This window comes from Engystomops pustulosus, chromosome 1 (assembly GCF_040894005.1).
Source record: "Engystomops pustulosus chromosome 1, aEngPut4.maternal, whole genome shotgun sequence".
In the NCBI taxonomy this organism is placed as follows: domain Eukaryota; kingdom Metazoa; phylum Chordata; class Amphibia; order Anura; family Leptodactylidae; genus Engystomops; species Engystomops pustulosus.
The window spans coordinates 13,506,494-13,525,318 of NC_092411.1; the positions used below are offsets into that span (position 1 = coordinate 13,506,494).

Here is an 18,825-nt window from a genome sequence, read left to right on the forward strand (position 1 = left end):
CTCTATCCCCTCTAACAACTCTGCCTATTCCCTATTTGGATACCTCTCGAACCACGGCAACATGGCTTCACCGGAGTCTTTCCCTTTCTGAGCACTGTTTCCATTGTGCTGCCACTTAAAGCAACGCGACAACAGGTGGTTAAACCCTCCAGAACCGGAACATTCATGCTTGTAGGAACAGGACGTCCCCCATGTACAGCCCCTTTTGTTGTATTTCCAACACACCTTTTTTGTCCAACGGACCCCCAGACTTGGCTCCAACAGGCCCCAGCTGAAAAGGCGTACCCGCCGCTGCTACACCCCTGAAATAAGACCCCCTAATCGCAGGCTTAGGAGCTATCATCAACCTTTGGTCCCACTGCAGCGATGGTTGCACAGCCATCCTCTGGCGGAACTGTTCATCATACTTCAGCCAGGCCGTGCCCCCTTACGTCTTGTAAGCCTCCCAAATGCAAAACAAACCCTAACAACACTCCGGGTTCTTTTTACCAATTATACTACCCAAAATGAAAAAGGCATGTAGCCAATTCCCAAAATTGCGTGCTATCAGCCTATAATGGCACTGTTCCTCATCCTCCTCTTTCCTATGTTCCTTCCCCTTTTTCCAGCGTTCCACGCTAAAACGCTCCAATGGCAATAAAGTGAAGATATCCAAGTTCTTCCACTTCCAGATCTTCTCCTTCTCCTTATTCTTAGTTTTCAAATGTCCCCCAAGCGGTCCATTAAAACAAATGTATAAGCTACCTTGTGCCGTCAGCGATTTCGTCGTAGCATCAGTCTTTTCTGTCTGCTCGCCGGCGTCTGTCACAGTCACCCCAGACCTCACTGACCCACTAGTTGCTCCAACGACACTCGACCACCCCCCCCCCAGGCCACCCAGCTGCAATCCCCCAGACCCTTCGAATTCTGCCATTAAACGCTGCAGATCCTGCATAAACTGGCTAAGTGGGGTCCCTACCAGCCCCACCCTGCTACCCCTCATGTAAATGGAAACTACCATGGATGTGTGTGTTGCCTGAGTAGCCGTAGACCCTCCTGTAACAGCGACTTCTGTCGCCAAGGAGTCTGCGACGCACATTGTCCAGCATCGTTGCCTTGGCGCTGCTCTGCAACTGCAACGGAAAAAACACAGAAGATACACCGCGGATACAATACGGATCCCCCTGAAGCAGCATCCCTGGGATACCACCTGACACCCCACCGCTGTTAGAGGCTGTGGAATGCAGACCCTCTCCACCAGCGTCCCTAAGCCCATCCCCGCTGGAATCTACCCCCCTACATCCATCGGGAAAGACCTGGACACCCGGCCTTGCGGCTGACCCTGGTCCGCCATCCACCTTGCTCGTGGCCCTGGCCAGGCATCAGACCTCGCCGTCATTAACTCTCTGTCCCTGGTAGTGGGGCCAAACTCCGTGTCCGCCCCTGGATCGACTCCTCCAGCTCCCCCACTGCTCCAGCGCCCAGTGGCCCTGTGACTCACCGCAGGCCTGGGGGTGCCTGTCTCCTCAGTCCTCCTCAGCTGTCGTCTCTGGCTGCTCACTCGGGCCCACCGTGGTGACAGATCCACCTTCTCCGCTCCAGGCCTTCTGCTGCTCTGCCTCCGATCTCCTCCGGCCGCCATTCCGAGACGACAACGTGCCGCTGCCATGTTGGATCGCGCCGCTCCAGCTCCTGGACTCCCGGACGGTCCTCGTTTCTGCTCACCACACCCACGATCCGTCCAGTCTTCAGGCGCCGACACACCCCGGCTCCTCTTCCTGCCACTGCCCAGCTGGCCACTCGCTACTGCGGACACACGGCCCCCACTCCTTCTGCCGCCGGCCGGGGAGGCCGAAAGGCTCAACCTCTCGGGTGGTTGAAAAGCTGAAAAGCAGGCAGCTGTGCCTCCATCCACGCTCAGCCCCTCGCCTCAGCTTGCGCCTAGTCCTGCGCCACCAGGAAAGGCCACCAGTACAGCCATCCAGGCTGATTCGCCCTTAACAATAAACTGAAGAAGCAGTGTAGAGATTTTCATATGTTTACAGATATGCAAATCAACATATAAGTACAATGGGGCAGGTCTGCTCAGTCAGGTATGTCTATAGTCTGCAATGCCTACCATCACAGCAGTCTGTCTGTGTAGTCTGGACCGCCCCCTATAACAGCAGTCTGTCTGTGTAGTCTGGACCGCCCCCTATAACAGCAGTCTGTCTGTGTAGTCTAGACCACCCCCCAACAGCAACAGTTGTTAACAAAAGCCATATTTGTTATAATCAGGGTAGAGTTGAAGTTCTTTACTTGAGAACTGGATATTTGTTCCAAAAAGTTATGAATTACTTTCCAGAAGTTACATTTGCTTTCGTCTTGCAATCTTTCACATTTTTAACCTAATACTTGAGCTTCTTCATACAGTAGTAGAGACGGGTGGTGGATGTTGTCTCTTGGCATTCACCTTCATTGTTTCTTCCAAGGAATGAATCCATGAACATATAGCTCATTATAATCCTTCTATACGTTGTGTTTTCTCCATAAGTTAAATCTGCATCAACCTGTGTAAGGGTATTTCTACCAGAACTGTCGAAAGCAGAGCAATGATGAAGGTCAAAGCGCAGTGTCCAATGAAGAGATACAACTAATGGAAGGAAAACATGGGAGATCCTTGGGTTAAAGTTGTTCATTTCAGGCTAAAAAAACAGTTGTTGATTGGAAATTATAGAAAGTTGTTGTTGAAGCCTACACATCTACACATATGTAACCCTGAGTATCTTCACAGTGTAACAGCTTGTGAAGCAGGTAACGTCCATTATTAGCATAATTATAAAAGTTGATTTTAGAAGGAAGAAGGCAATGGATAACAAGATTACCACAGTCACAGTGCGTGGAGTAATGTCCCTGGTTTATTGTGATAAATTTTGATGGCAGATATTTTTTAATGAGCACTCACCATGTTGAGATCCTGATAGTGAAAAAGCTCCTCTTGGAGGCCACAGTAAAAGTAGATAATCATAGGATGGATCAGATAACCGGCGTAGCTTATCTTAGATAGGAAACCCCATACATTGAAAGACAGCAAAGTGGTCACTACACCTGTAGGGAGAAAGTGGAAGCCATTTATTACAATCTGCCCTGTAGAGGGCGCTTTATTCTTGTGTGGGGGCTGCCTGACATCTCTATGGACGTGGGAAATGCAATGGTTACTGACAAAGTAACAGCACCAGATATTCTAAAAGGGAATCTATCAGTAGGAACCAGGTAAAACTATTATTCAGACCTTTGTGTATGTTGTTTTTAGCAGCAGGACTGTGAAATATGGATCTATATTTTAGGATCTTAATGCATTAGGGATATGCCCTCACACTGCTATGGTCTAAGCTCTTTGAACTTCACCTCAGCCACTCACCATCTGCTCTGAGTAACTGCTGTAATTTTTCACTAGAAGCTTACTTCAGCTTTCACTCAGAGCAAAGGACACAGGCAGTATAGCAGTTGAAAACATGTAGATAAGAACACAGAAGTGTAAGGACACACCTCCAGTCAGGGCCATTGCCAGCACTGGGCAAGTGCTGGGGACCAGAGCTGCTGGGGGGGCCCACATAAGTCTGTACATAAGGAATCCATGGGCGTGAGGGGGGCTGTATGATAAACTAGGGAACAGGAGACTGATTTAGTTTCAGAATTTTTAACGCCGCCATGTGAGTTCACTGGAAAGGGGCCCACAAAGGCTCTGTCACCCAAGGGCCTAGAGAAACTGGCCCTCCCCCAGTGCACTTGAGGAAGCTATAACTTGGCATACAAATCCATATTCTACAGTCCTGCTGCTACTAAAAACATATACAAAAGTATGAATACACATCTTTTCAGGAACAACACATAACACTGACCCAGTGCACTTGGAGAAACTACAATTTTGACATAAATCAACATTTCACAGTCTTGCTGCTATTAACATATTCAAAGGTATGATTACATATCTCTCCATTTTTGCGTGGTAACACCTGATGACAGGTTCCCTTTAAATTATATTACCATTAAATGCCTAATAATAGCACAATTTAGTGTCTGCACAAAGAATTATAATCTTTATATAGCGCCATTATATTCTATAGCGCTATATATAGCGCAAGATGGAGACCTTGGGGTTGGGTCGGTTAGTAGACGGTGGAAAGACAAGAAGCTAAGTCTTAGAAAGATTAAGATTCATGGAAGGAGAGGACAGGATGTTAGAGACAGCGGAGAGACAGTCACTAGTGTTCTGGAGTAAGGCGAGAGGGATATACTGGGTATCATCAGCATAGAGATGATACAGAAAACCAAAGCTGCTGATGGTTTGTGCGATTGGGGCAGTATAGAGGGAGAAAAGAATAGGACCTAGGACTGAGCCCTGAGGAACCCCGACAGAGAGGAAGATGAGAAGGAAAGAAAACACAAAGGGGCAGATTTACTTACCCGGTCCATTCGCGATCCAGCGGCGCGTTCTCTGCGGTGGATTCGGGTCCGGCCGGGATTCACTAAGGCAGTTCCTCCGCCGTCCACCAGGTGGCGCTGCTGCGCTGAAGTTCCCCGGAATGCACTGAAGTTCACCGGCCTATACCTGGCGAGTCCCGCAACGCTTTTTTTTTTTAAATGCGGCGGTTTTTCCGAATCCGTCGGGTTTTCGTTCGGCCACGCCCCCCAATTTCCGTTGCGTGCATGCCAGCGCCAATGCGCCACAATCCGATCACGTGCGCCAAAATCCCGGGGCAATTCAGGGAAAATCGTCGCAAATCGGAAATATTCGGGTAACACGTCGAGAAAACGCGAATCGGGCCCTTAGTAAATGACCCCCAAAGTGCGGACAGAGAGATAGGAAGAAAACCAGGAGAGTGCAGTCTCCTTCAGCGAATGGAGCGAAACCTCCTGAGGAGGAGCTGGTGGTCCACAGTATCGAACGCTACCGATAGATCCAGATGAATAAGGAGAGAATAGTCACCTTCGGATTTAGCAGTGAGGAGATCATTGGAGACTTTAGATAGAGCAGTTTCAGTGGAGAACATAGAGCCAGATTGTAGGGGGTCAAGGAGGGAGTTATCAGAGTGATAGCAAATTAGTCAAGAATAGACCAGACGTTCCAGGGGTTTGGACATGAAAGGGAGGTTAGAGACTGGACGGTAGTTAGTAGCATTGGATGGGTCCAGGGAAGGTTTCTTTAGTAATGGGATAATAATTATAGGCTTTAAAGAAGTGGGTACAACACTAGAAAAGAGAGGTTGAAGATTTTAGGGAGGTGAGAAGTTACTTCCGGGGAGAAAGACTGTACCAGATGTGAGGGGATGGGGTCACTGATGCAGGTAGTGGGGCGAGCAGAGGAAAGGAGCCTGGACACTTCTTCCTCTGTGACCGGCTCAAAGGAAGAGAGTGAACAGGGTGAAGTACCGGAGGGAAGGTGTCAGAAACATGATTGTCTTGATTGTCTTGATAGTAAAGCGCCATAGTGATACGTTACTATAATATAAAGCCATAATAGTACTATACCTCCGTATCCTTCATGGCACAGAATAAAGATCAAACCAAGAACCACAGCCCACAGAGTGCGGTGAAGTCCTTGGTAAAGTGCAGCCATGACGGAGTAAGAGCTCTGGGTGTCATCTAAAACAAAAGCCAGCGATATGACTGTGAGCATGAGGGCCAGGGCAGAGATCCATCCCAAGGCGGCTTGTGTCTATAGGAAATACATAAGGCATGAAAAGACAAGTAATGGGTTCATAATCAGACCAGAGAACATGGTTACACTCCCTCCCTGTGACATTGCATAGCTGACTAGAGAAGACTATGCTACTGTGAGCACAGGTCCCTGCGCTTTGTTTAACCCCTTACCGACGTGTGATGTATCTGTAAATCATACGTCGGCTCCCCCTGTATGGATAGGGCTCACGAGCTGAGCCGCCTCCATACAAGGTGGGTGGTTGCTGCATATTGCAGCAAATACCCATCGCTAAAACCTGTGGTCGGTGCTGTAGGCATCTGAATATCGGCAACAATGAGCACCTGAAACTGAGCACCGCAATCTTGGATTCGATCTCCGCCCCCCTCCAAAGTCATTGGTGGGCTGTGATTAGTTACTATGACAGCAGTGGGTCATACAAAAACTTGAGGCTGTCTGATTTTAACTTAATAATTACAATGTGCAATTTGCACATTGTAATAATTGATGTGCTTAATCCCCCATATACTGCCCTACTGCAGGATGGTAGGATCAGTCAGACAACCTAGGGTTAAAGTACCCTAGGGGGGTCTGAAAAAAAGCAAAAAAAAAAGTAAAAAAAAAAATTAGAAAATTAAATAAAATAAAACATAAAAAATGCAATAAAAGGTGATCAAAAAGCTGTAAAGTCCTTCAAATGGTAGCATCGAAAACGTCATCAAAAGTTGAAAAAAATGACACCACCCACAGCTCCATACACCGAAGTCTGAAAAAGTTATTGGCGCCAAAATATGGCAAAAAAATTTTTGTACAGGAGGTTTTAATTTTTGTAAATGTATGAAAACATTACACAACCTATACAAATTTGGTATCCTCATATTCGTACCGACCCAAATAATAAAGTAGACATGTCATTTAGGGCGCACAGTGAAAGACATAAAATCCAAGCCCATTTTTTCACCAATTTCAATTCATTTGGATTCCCGCTTCCCGGTACACGGCATGGAATAATAAATACCGTCACTATGAAGTGCAATTTGTTACACAGAATACAAGCCCCCACACAGCTCTTTACATGTAAAAATAAAAGCTTTATTTAAAACTTTAAAACTTAAAAATAAAAAAAGTTCTGGATTTTTGATGGTGGGGAGCGAAAAATGAAAATGCAAAATATGGTAACATTTCACTGACTAATCCCAAGTATATAAAGAAATCCGCTCTGTTTAGATCAGTATTCAGAATACAACCCCCCCCCCCCAAAACTGAAATCTGAAATCTCTTACCCTGTTCTTAAAGTAAAGACTTTGCTTTCCGACAAACAGAATTGCAAGAATCATCCCGACAAGGAAAGGTCCGTATCGGCAGTAGGGTTTCATGTAATATTCCACCCAATAATCCTTCTGACACTGGCTGCGGAGGTAAGTTATGTTATAAAATGCTGTAAAATCGTCCCAAAATACACACAGGACTGCACATGATTGGTCATATTAGAGACGGGGGGGGGGAGGGGTACTGACCTTTCACCTTTCGGGTGGTGGATTGTAAGTTTAAAAAAGTACGAAATTAAGGTGGTGGTGATGACAGAGGCGGCACAGATCAATGTCACGACTGCAATCATGACGCGCTTAGCTCTGCACAAGAGGACAAGGAAGGGTTAATGCATTTCTTATGTCTAGTGGTTACAATGTATCAACATCTTGTGATCTTATCTTATAAAGTGGGGGGAAAAAACGTATTTAGTCAGCCACAAATTAGGCAAGTTCTACCACTTAAGATACCAGATAAGAGAGGCCTGTTATTGACATCATGGATAGACCTTCACTACAGGTTTGGATTATGGGGTGGGTTCCTGGGGTGCACGCCCCCGTACCCCCACCACTTTGATCCTATGGGGGCCCCCACCATTGATGGTTTACAGCAATGGAACTGGCTACCCGGCTATTCTGGTACATTTTTATGCAATACATTCCCTACTTTGCCATAGAGAGTGGGAGAGTGCAGGATGTTGCGTCCTGGCTCAGGCGGGGCAGTGACGTCATACACTGCGACACCTCCACCAGACGTCTGGACCAACAGAAGAGGAGGATGTTAATCCATGCAATAGGGGAGCAGGAAAAGTTAAGTAATGTTTAATTTTTTTTCTGCGCATTGTCGGTACTGTATACTGTGGACTGTATATAGTTATTGCTGGCGGGCTGAATATAGTGACTGCCGGAGAGCTTTATATAGTTATTGATGAGGGAGCTGTATATATTTATTGCTGGAGGGGCTATATATAGTGATTGGTGGGGGAGCTGTATATAGTGATTGCTAGGGGGGAGCTGTATATAGTGATTGCTGGGTGGAGCTTTATATATGTATTGCTGGGGGCTGTATATATAGTGATAGCTGGGTGAGGCTGTATATAGTGATTGCTGGAGGGGTTGTATATAGTGATTACTGTGGGAGCTGTATATAGTGATTGCTAAGTGGAGCTGTATATATTTATTGCTGGGTTGGACTGTATATAGTGATTGCTGGGGGAGCTGTATATAGTGATTGCTTTGGGGAGCTGTATATATTGATTCCTGTTGGGGCTGTATATAATGATTGCTGGGGGAGCTGTGTATAGTGATTACTGGGATCTGTATATAGTGATTGTTGGGGGAGCTGTATATAGTGATTGCTGGGTGAGGCTGTATATAGTGATTGCTGGGTGAGGCTGTATATAGTGATTGCTGGGTGGAGCTGTATATATATTGATTGCTGGGTGAGGCTGTATATAGTGATTGCTGGGTGAGGCTGTATATAGTGATTGCTGGGTGGAGCTGTATATAGTGATTGCTGGGTGGAGCTGTATATAGTGATTGCTGGGGGAGCTGTATATAGTGATTGCTGGGGGAGCTGTATACAGTGATTACTGGGGGAGCTGTATATAGTGATTACTGGGGGAGCTGTATATAGTGATTGCTGGGGGAGCTGTATATAGTGATTGCTGGGTGGAGCTGTATATAGTGATTGCTGGGTGAGGCTGTATATAGTGATTGCTGGGTGAGGCTGTATATAGTGATTGCTGGGTGAGGCTGTATATAGTGATTGCTGGGTGAGGCTGTATATAGTGATTACTGGGGGATCTGTATATAGTGATTGTTGTGGGAGCTGTATGTAGTGATTGCTGGGTGGAGCTGTATATAGTGATTGCTGGGTGAGGCTGTATACATTTAATAGTGGTGGGCTGCAAAAAGTGATTGATGGGGAGCTTTATATAGTGATTGCAGGGGGGAACTGTATATAGTGATTGCAGGGGGGAAGTATACATTTATTGCTGGTGGGGCTGTATATTGTTATTGCTGTTTGGAGCTGTATATAGTGATAATCTGACTTTCCCACCTATTCATTTGATAATGAGCTGTTAAGTCATATTTTGAATGCGCCAGCTGCTCCATTCATCCCTATGGCGCTGATGGAAATAGCCAAGTGCATGCGCAACCTGCTGTGCTATTAATCTCGGATGTAACAGGGGTACAAGATCTGTGAAGGTCCAATCACTGAGACCCCCACTGATCAGCAAATTAGGCCCTATACACAGGATAGGGACTAACTTGCTATGCCTGGAGAACCCTTTTAAGAGAGGGGCATGTGAAGAGACCCTCAGACTTCCAGCCTTTAAACTTGACTCCTTTTGGGCAAAATATCTTCAGCCCATTGTCATGTGACTTTGAAGGACATTTTATACCCGACCTGATGAGTCTGGGAGTTTAATTCGGTAAAATTTGATGACTGGTTTTACCGCTGTCGTCCCCTTCTCTAATTATTCCATATAACTGAAATACATTTGCAGAAGTAAAATCTATGTAAGGATCAGATCTAATATCGTGAAGGATATTGATGGGCTGAGTAATAGAGGTAAGTGGTGCTATTCCTACAGTGAGGTAGTAATTGCTTGTCCCTTATATTAGTCTCCGGCCGTACATTATATATATATATATACACATCAGTGGCCGGAGGGTTTGCATTAAGCGCAGGACTCCCAGACAGAGCGGTAAAGCTGAGGCTCTGCGCTCGCCATGATCTATGTTATTAATATCCCCAATCACTGGGGAGCGCTGAACCCTAACACACAGTAATGGCCACATAATGACATGGGCCCGGAGACACACTTACCTGACATACAGGAAGATTACAAGAGGGACGGTGAGATGGAACTGGAAATCAGCAGAGAGATACCAGGTCCATCCGATGCACTGTAACACATGGGAAGTGCAGGGCTTATTACCTTCTGATTCTGTAATAGTACTGGTAAAAGTATGTGCCCCCCCCCCCCCCAACCATCCAATTATGAAGCCATTTACGTGCATCTGGAATTAATATAACAGCCGCCCCTCTTCTCAGAAGACTATGGATAGTGTCTATGGGGTCAGGCACTGATGCTGGGGAGAAGTGAGTCAGTGCATCCCAAAGATTAGGTCTCGGTGTCACTCAAGATCCTCCCAACAAAACTCAGGTTATATAGATGGACAAAAACATCCTAATAAAGAGAACCTGTCACCAGGTCTTACCCCAGTAAACTACCAGCTCTCTCATGTAGGGTATGAAATGTCCTTTCTAGAATTCTCTCTTTTATGTAAAATCTCACCCATTTACTTCCCTGAAGTCTCATCTCATTTTCACATAAGATGAGTCAAGATTATTTGTTGCAGATGAAGTGTCTCTGCAGATTCCCCTATGTTTGATCTATAGCACCTAGAAACATGTTGCTGGTGTCATATTAAAGATAAGGATCTCCTTTTTCATATAACACTGGTTTCCTTTTCTGTAGCTCCTAGAACCATAAGATTTTTATCTTTAATATGACACCAGCAGCATGTTTCTAGGTCCTATAGAACACAAGATAGGGGCTTTAAAAATTACATCATCTCTGCAACCACTAAAGTTGACTCATCTTACGTGAAAATGAAGTGAGAAGAGTCGTATTTGCATGCCTTAGGGGGAGATTTTTTTTTATTATAAGTAAATATGTAAGATTTAAAATAAAAGAGGGATTTCTATAAAGGCCCCTTTCTGGCTCTTGATGGGGTAAATGTAACAAACTCCACTCTTGCAGAGTGCATAAGCTTATATGTGCCCATTTGGCCAAAATAGCATTTATGGGGTCAGGCACTGATGCTGGGGTGATACAGAGGTGATACAGAGGTGAGAGCTGTGGTAAAACTAGTACATTTCACAAAGGCGCTGAGATCCATCCTCCTACCAGCTTGTGCCTAAGGGGGTGACATGACTCCATTGCAATGGATGTGGCTGAAATGTATTTCCTATGTGAACCAATTTACTTCAAACAAAATCTTTTTAGTCTGATTTATGCTCAGACTACACAGGGGTTTATTTGCAGTCTGTAACCATGGAGATACACAAGTCTGTATACACATGATGGGAGATTGTATCTTGTTCTATAATTCAAGTGATTGATACACAAATACTCACAGAATACTGAAGTGACACAAAGTTGTTGATGAGCAGGATGTTCGCCCACCAGCCCACCCTGCAGCTGTCCAGGTGAAATTTGGGTATCTCCCAAAAAGCTCCCCATTTCACCAATGAGATGAGTCCAATAAATATGCAGAGGGAAGTCAGATGCAGAGGTTGTATCCTAGAGCGAGAATTAAATAATGAATCTTTTTTTCTCAAAAAATTCTATATTGGTCTTTTCCGACATTCTTACAGCATCAGGGATCTGTGGTGCTATAAATTCAGACATTTCACCCACTTTTGGGTTGACACTATATTCCTTAATACCGTTTATACTCGAGTACAAGCTGACCTGATTATAACCTGAGGCATGGAAATGCATTGGTTACAGCCTCTACCCTGTATATAGCTACTCAGCCCCATGACCCCAATATATAGCCAGCCAGCCCCAGCCCCAGTATATAACCAGTCCCCTGCCCCCAGTATATAGCCAGCCAGCCCCATATCTCCCAGTATATAGCCAGCCAACCCCTGCCCTCAGTTTATAGTCAAACCGCCCCTTGCCCCCAGTATATAGCCAGCCCATGCTGTCTAGTATATAGCCAGCCCCCTGCCCCTTAGTATATAGCCATCCCTTTGCCCCCAGTATATAACCAGCCTATACCCCCCAGTATATAGCTACTCAGCCCCCCCCAGTATATAGACAGCCAGCCCCCTGCCCCAGTATATAGCAAGTCCACTGCCCCCAGTATGTAGCCTGCCAGCCCCCAGTATAAAGCCAGCCAGCCCCCTGTCCCTTAGTATATAGCCAGCCCCTTGCCCCCAGTATATAGCCAGCCTATACCCCCCAGTACATATCCAGCCCATGCCCTTTTGTATATAGGCATCCCACAGGATATAGCCAGCCCAGGCCCTTTGGCTATATACTGGGGGACAGGGGTCTGGCTATATACTAAAGGGCCTGGGCTGGCTATATCCTGGGGGATGCCTATATACAAAAGGGCATGGGCTGGATATGTACTGGGGGTATAGGCTGGCTATATACTGGGGGCAAGGGGCTGGCTATATACTAGTCAGCCACCTGCCCCCCCCCCCCCAGTATATGGCCATCCAGCCCCATGCCCCTTACTATATAGCCAGCCCATGCCCTTTACTATATAGTCAGCCCCAGGAAATAGCCAGCAAGCCCCTCGCCCCTTAGTATATAGCCAGCCAGCCCCCAGTATGTAGCCAGCCCATGCCCTTTAGTATATAGTCAGCCCCAGGATATAGCCAGCAAGCCCATTGCCTCATAGTATATAGCTAGCCAGCCCTCTGCCCCCCAGTATATAGCCAGACAGCCACCTTCTCCTTATATAGCCAGCCAGCCCTCTGCCCCCCAGTATATAGCCAGCCAGCCCCCAGTATATAGCCAGCCCCCTGCTCCCACTATGCCCAGCACATAAAAAATAATAAACTTGGTAATCACCTTTCCAACACCTCCCGCAGGTCCTCTTCTTGATTCTTGCAGAATACCAAGTTTATTTTTTTTATATACCTGAAAATAAGCTGAGTAGGGCTTTTTGAGCACAAAAATTGTATTGGAAAAATTTGGCTTCTACTGGAGTATTTGAGTATACTCAGTATTGGCCCTTAGGGACTAATAGTCTAATAGTAGGGACTAATAATATCTTTTGATATTTAGGATCTGACATACATCAGCCACTCCAATTTTTGTTATTCTTGGCTGTCACTAGTGCTGAAAATACACAGTGGAGGGAAGTGGAAGAATGTGGCTCTATCCACAGTGTAGTGGCAATTCTGGGGTACTGCAGGTCAGTTCCCATTCATTTGAATAGACCTATCAAAACAGCTGATCAGTAGGGGTTGGGTCTCAATTTCCCAGCCATCTGATATTGAAGTGCCCAGTCCCTAAGTGCTTATCTAAAAGAACTTACCTCATAAACCTTCTGTAGATGTATCTCAGGACCATGACCAGTGTAACTTCCTGTCCAGATTTTTCTGTTAATGTTAGGAATGACTTTGCTCCTAGAAATCCACTAAAAAGAAAATTGGCAATGTCAAAATGGAATTTTACGGGATTCTCCCAAATACCAGGGAATTGAAGGTGTTCAAAATGGGCAGGTTTGGAGCAAAGTAAGAGATGATAATATTTTATAGCAGTAATGTGTGGGTGTGTTTTTTAGGGTCTGGTGTGGGGACCTCTATTCTGAAAGGTCAGATCTGGAGTCTGTTAGAAGGGGGGACTATAGTGTGTGTGCATGCAGATTGGATAGTCTGAGCTCTGTATAAACAAGGAGTGCGGTCTGGGGTCTATATACAGGAGGATTATAATGGGAACTTTATCTGAGATCTTTGCAGAAGTCTGGTCCTGGGACTATACAGAGGGAGTCTGGTCTGGGGTCTATATACAGAGGTAGTCTGGTCTTGGGTCTATATACAGAGGGAGTCTGGTCTCGGGTCTATATACAGGGGGAGTCTGTTCTGGGGTCTATATACAGAGGTAGTCTGGTCTTGGGTCTATATACAGAGGGAGTCTGGTCTCGGGTCTATATACAGAGGGAGTCTGTTCTGGGGTCTATATACAGAGGGAGTCTGGTCTTGGGTCTATATACAGAGGGAGTCTGGTCTGGGGTCTATATACAGAGGGAGTCTGTTCTGGGGTCTATATACAAAGGGAGTCTGGTCTGGGGTCTATATACAAAGGGAGTCTGGTCTGGGGTCTATATACAGAGGGAGTCTGTTCTGGGGTCTATATACAGAGGTAGTCTGGTCTTGGGTCTATATACAGAGGGAGTCTGGTCTGGGGTCTATATACAGAGGGAGTCTGTTCTGGGGTCTATATACAGAGGGAGTCTGGTCTTGGGTCTATATACAGCGGGAGTCTGGTCTGGGGTCTATATACAGAGGGAGTCTGTTCTGGGGTCTATATACAAAGGGAGTCTGGTCTGGGGTCTATATACAGAGGGAGTCTGGTCTGGGGTCTGTATACAGCGGGAGTCTGGTCTGGGGTCTATATACAGAGGGAGTCTGGTCTGGGGTCTATATACAAAGGGAGTCTGGTCTGAGGTCTGTATACAGAGGGAGTCTGGTCTGGGGTCTATATACAGAGAGAGTCTGTTCTGGGGTCTATATAACGGTGGATTATTATGGGGTCTATTCAGAAGAAGACTGGTCTGGGGACTGTATACAGATGCATTATGGTCTGAGGTCTATATATTAAAGGACACCTGTCATCTGTCACCATTACCTGTTGTATTAGCCTACAAGGATTCCATCCCAGCATTTATCTAGTTAATTCATGCATGAATCATTCTAAAATCATCTTTTCTTTATTATGTAAATTAAGTTGGGCACATAGAGAGAGGCAGTGATGTCACCCCTGTTACCCCTCTCCTCCTCCTGCTCATGTGTAATGTATAGTAAAGCATTGCTAGTGCTTTATCTGCTGAACTGCTCTGTTCTGCTTTACACATGTGTGAGATACAGACATCAGTTACACAAGTATCTGACATGTTCTGCTATAACATGGCTGCATCCTAGAGCAAGAGGAGCCAGTACCAGGAGTGTCACATCAATATACTGGCTGTCAGTCATGTGTATAGGAGTATCTCATACACACACAGGCTGCAGGGGGCGCCAGCACCAGGAAGTACATAGAAGCAGCCAGCAACAGGAGTGTCACATCATTATACAGGCTGTCAGTCATGTGTATAGGAGTATCTCATACACACAGGCTGCAGGGGGCGCCAGCACCAGGAAACACATAGAGGCATCCAACACCAGGAGCGTCACATCCTTAAACAGCCTGTCAGTCATGTGCATAGGAGTATCTAATACACATACAGGCTGCAGTGGGCACCAGCACCAGGAAGCACATAGAGGAGCCAGCAGCAGGAGTGTCACATCATTATACAGGCTGTCAGTCATGTGTATAGAAGTATCTCATACACACAAGGGCTGCAGGGGGCGCCAGCTCCAGGAAGCACATAGAGGAGCCATTACACCATTATACAGGCTGTCAGTCATGTGCATAGGAGTATCTAATTCACATACAGGCTGCAGGGGGCACTGGCACCATCACCAGGAAGCACATAGAGGAGCCAGCACCAGGAGTGTCACATCATTATACAAGCTGTCAGTCATGTGTATAGGAGTATCTCATACACACACAGGCTGAAGGGGGCGCAAGCACCAGGAAGCACATAGAGGAGCCAGCACCAGGAGTGTCACATTATACAGGCTGTCAGTCATGTGTATAGGAGTATCTCATACACACACAGGCTGAAGGGGGCGCAAGCACCAGGAAGCACATAGAGGAGCCAGTACCAGGAGTGTCACATCATTATACAGGCTGTCAGTCATGCACTGGGGTTGTGGCTGTGCCTCCCACTCGTGAATAAGCTGGACAGCTGAATATGATAATGATTAATTGGACATATCTCAGGTCATTTGCATACAGCTTTAGGACCTGATTGTTTACATTTACAGGCATGTAGAGGGACAATCTACAACAAGATTGGAATTATTCCAAATTGGGTGAAAGGAAGTAAATGGTTAATACCGTGCATCATATGTCATATTCCCCCATCTTAAATCGCTAAATGACTGTCAACAAATCTATATCTTACACCCAAAAGACAGACTTCAGGCATCCAAATTATCAAAAATTATATACATCTTATTAGTTCTCATACAAGAAGAACAACAGATGTTTAAAAACAAATGCACTGGAGGGACACACAGAAAACATCAGGCAGGGTTATATTGGGGTCTATGCAGAATTCTGGAGTGGGGGTCTGTATCCAGAATCATCCTTGTTTTTTTTTTTTTTTTACCTGAGGGTAAATGCAACAGAAGTTTGGTCTGGGGTCTGTATTCAGAGGAAGTTTTGGTCTAGTTTGGGGTCTTATAAAACATTGGGACTGGGGTTCGTGTATTCACTTAGGTTTCTTATTGTATGACCTGTGTTTCTTAAAGGGCTCATCTGTGTCTGCATTCATTTTAGGGTGTGTTTTTGGCAAGGGGGTTGTGAATACGACAGCTATAAAAGGATTAGGAATGAAAAGTTGCTCAACTTTGCTAGGTGAACATCCCCTTTAACTGGAAGAAGTTATGGTTTACAACGGTTGAGTATGTAAGACAATGACGGCAGAGCGAGATTTATTCCAGCGGGTGAAGTTTATCGCAATTAGTGGCCTCTAAAATTACATTAACTTTCCTGTGGGTTGTCCTATATTTATCAAAATGCCATCTTGAATCGGCAAGTGTCAGCTCCTGGAAGAAGCCACCATTCTGTCCTGCGCCTGTACGGTAATCACCCTCTTACATTTGCTTGTCTTGACCCTATTACCGTGCCGTTTGCTGACATTTGGGGTTAGATATTATCATATTCCACAGCGTCACCTCCCCCTCTATAACAGCGGAGTTCTCCTTTTATCTCCTTATCGGGGCAGGAAGGAGTCCGGGTGCAGCTTCACCTCAGTAATTAGAGTCTTTGTAGCGTCGGGGAAGTGGAGTGGTCACATCCGTCTGATCAGACGGGACATTTCGTCTCTGCAGAGGAGCCCGGAAAGGCGGCCAAGAAGAAATGAAACTCTTCCATCTTAAATGCTACATTTATAACCACTTTTATGGCTCGTTTAAAGACGGGCAGCGAAAAACATGAAATTAAAAAGAGCGGAAAGAAGCTTCAATCTGGAGTCATTAAAAGGTATAAAACCATATTCAGTTATAGGGAGAGTATAGAGGAGAAGTCAGAGGTCGACCCCTAATAACCAGACACCAACTAAAAGAGAGAAGCAGCTAAAAAAGGTAAAGATTTATAAAATAAATAGATAAAAATAAATAAAACATCTAGTGAGCTCCAGTGTCTCAAAAACAAACCACCACGCAGAAAATGATACACTTTAGGGCTCATGCACACAACCGTCTGCAGGGACGTATGTGCGGCCGCAGATTTGCGGCCACACATACGTCCCCGTAGACGGCAATGGCCGCCCGGCGGCGGTATGGTCCCACACATGTGTGGCACTGTTCCGCGCCGCACACCAGGAAAAGATAGAACATGCTCTATGTTTTCCCTGGTGTGCAGCCGTGCGCTGCTGTTTCCTATGGAGGGAGGAGGGGCTGCACCGTACGGGAAAGCTGTACCGTTCCGTACCCCGTGAAAAGATAGGATATGTCCTATCTTTTCTCGTAATACGGCGCCGTGCGCAATGTTCCTATGTGGGTGAGCAGCACTCCTCCTCTCCCCAGCGCCGCCGTGCGCCCGCCGTGCTATGGTACGGCGGGCACACGTCAGTGTGAATGTAGCCTCAGGTAGGAAAAGTCAGTACTGGGCAGCAGGAGGTGTCTGAAACTTGTAGGCGACTTCCCGGAATGTAGGCGAGTCGGTGGCTAATTTAGGAGAGACCCATTGGAGAAGGTTAGTAGAGCAACAGATAAGAATGGAGAGCGCCAAGTATCTAGATTATTCATACCTTATTATATTTTCTGCGTGAAGAGTTATAAAATGACAAAAAAAGTGTCATTCACTTTGGGCGCTATTTTCCGTTACAGGGTTCACCTCCGGAAATAACACTTTTCATATTTTGATAGCTTAGAGGTTTAGGTAAAGGGGGGATTTGTATTTTTTTAGACCCCTTAGGTTACTTTAATCCAAGGAGGTCTGATCGATCCTACCAGACAGTCCCCGGGTTATGTACAGGATAGGTTTTTTAGGTTTGTACTTAACTTGAATTTGTCTGTAAGTCGGAGCTGGCATACTTTAGAATTGTAATTCCCAACAAATTTGTTTTTGTCCCTGTGACAATTGGATTTTCTATATTTTGCTGTCATAGCAACAAGGATTATCAATAAAACTTCATTACAGAGACCTTTCAGCTGATCATTGCAGCCTGGGACTAAAATAAAGCATCCAGAGAGTTTCACCAGAGGTCACAGTGGGCACAGAGGTCCGTCTGTAACTAGGGGTCGTCTGTAAGTCAGGTGTCCTTAAGTTGGAGACTCCTTACCACAGTATAGCGGTATATGCCATTTTTGCACATGATCTGTTACAATGTGCCACTAGCACAATGACAATGACTATTGTCCTGTATGGAGTCATGGCGACAGATATTTTATTCCCCAAGGATGTCACAGGGGGGCAAAGATCACAGCCAAGATCGTGAGTCCTCTCCATGCACCCCTTGCTGCACACTGACATACTATTACATTACTTTGTGGCACGTATCACGTATCCAGGTTTTTTCATGTTTTTGTGTTTCCATTTTTCACTGTGTTCCTTCCACAAGCTGTATCTTTTTGATTTTCCCATTTCCAAAATGATATGATGGCTTGTTATCCGTGAGACAAATTATACTTTCTAGTGGCTCTATTTAATATTCTGTTCCATGTACTGGGGTGGTGGCAAAAAACACATTTGCTCTTTATTTTTACGACTTTCACTGTGTGGTCCAGATGGCATATACCCTTTATAATTGGGTTCAGTACAGTCAATTAGATATCAAATTTATACAGCTTGGTTATGTCTTACTACCTTTTAAAAAATTCAAAAACCTTGCACTGAAAAAATTTTATGTTGCCATAAGCCGTAACTTTTTCATACTTCGGTGAACGGAGCTCAGTAAGGTGTCATTGTTTGTGGGGTGAGTGGACGTTTTCATTGAAGCTATGATGAAAACTGTGGGGCTCATTTACTAAGGACCCGTGGAGGGCCA

At 45.5% G+C, this 18,825-nt stretch overlaps 1 protein-coding gene and 1 long non-coding RNA gene across 3 annotated transcripts in view; one reads left to right on the top strand and one right to left on the bottom strand.

Moving 5' to 3' along the window:
• The window catches only part of LOC140117051 (uncharacterized), a 66,970-nt gene that overhangs the window by 19,000 nt on the left and 29,145 nt on the right, over positions 1-18,825 (top strand). The window lies entirely within an intron of this gene.
• The window catches only part of LOC140117038 (O-acyltransferase like protein-like), a 44,561-nt gene continuing 27,939 nt past the window's right edge, over positions 2,204-18,825 (bottom strand). For both annotated transcript variants that reach the window (XM_072133479.1, XM_072133474.1), the window contains exons 8-15: positions 13,042-13,143; positions 11,120-11,285; positions 9,803-9,882; positions 7,177-7,290; positions 6,943-7,069; positions 5,491-5,677; positions 2,924-3,066; positions 2,204-2,611 (exon numbers count right to left, since the gene is read on the bottom strand). In XM_072133479.1, the coding sequence (XP_071989580.1) occupies positions 2,513-2,611; positions 2,924-3,066; positions 5,491-5,677; positions 6,943-7,069; positions 7,177-7,290; positions 9,803-9,882; positions 11,120-11,285; positions 13,042-13,143 (1,018 nt within the window). In that variant the 3' untranslated portion in view covers positions 2,204-2,512. The remainder of the gene's footprint in view (positions 2,612-2,923; positions 3,067-5,490; positions 5,678-6,942; positions 7,070-7,176; positions 7,291-9,802; positions 9,883-11,119; positions 11,286-13,041; positions 13,144-18,825) is intronic.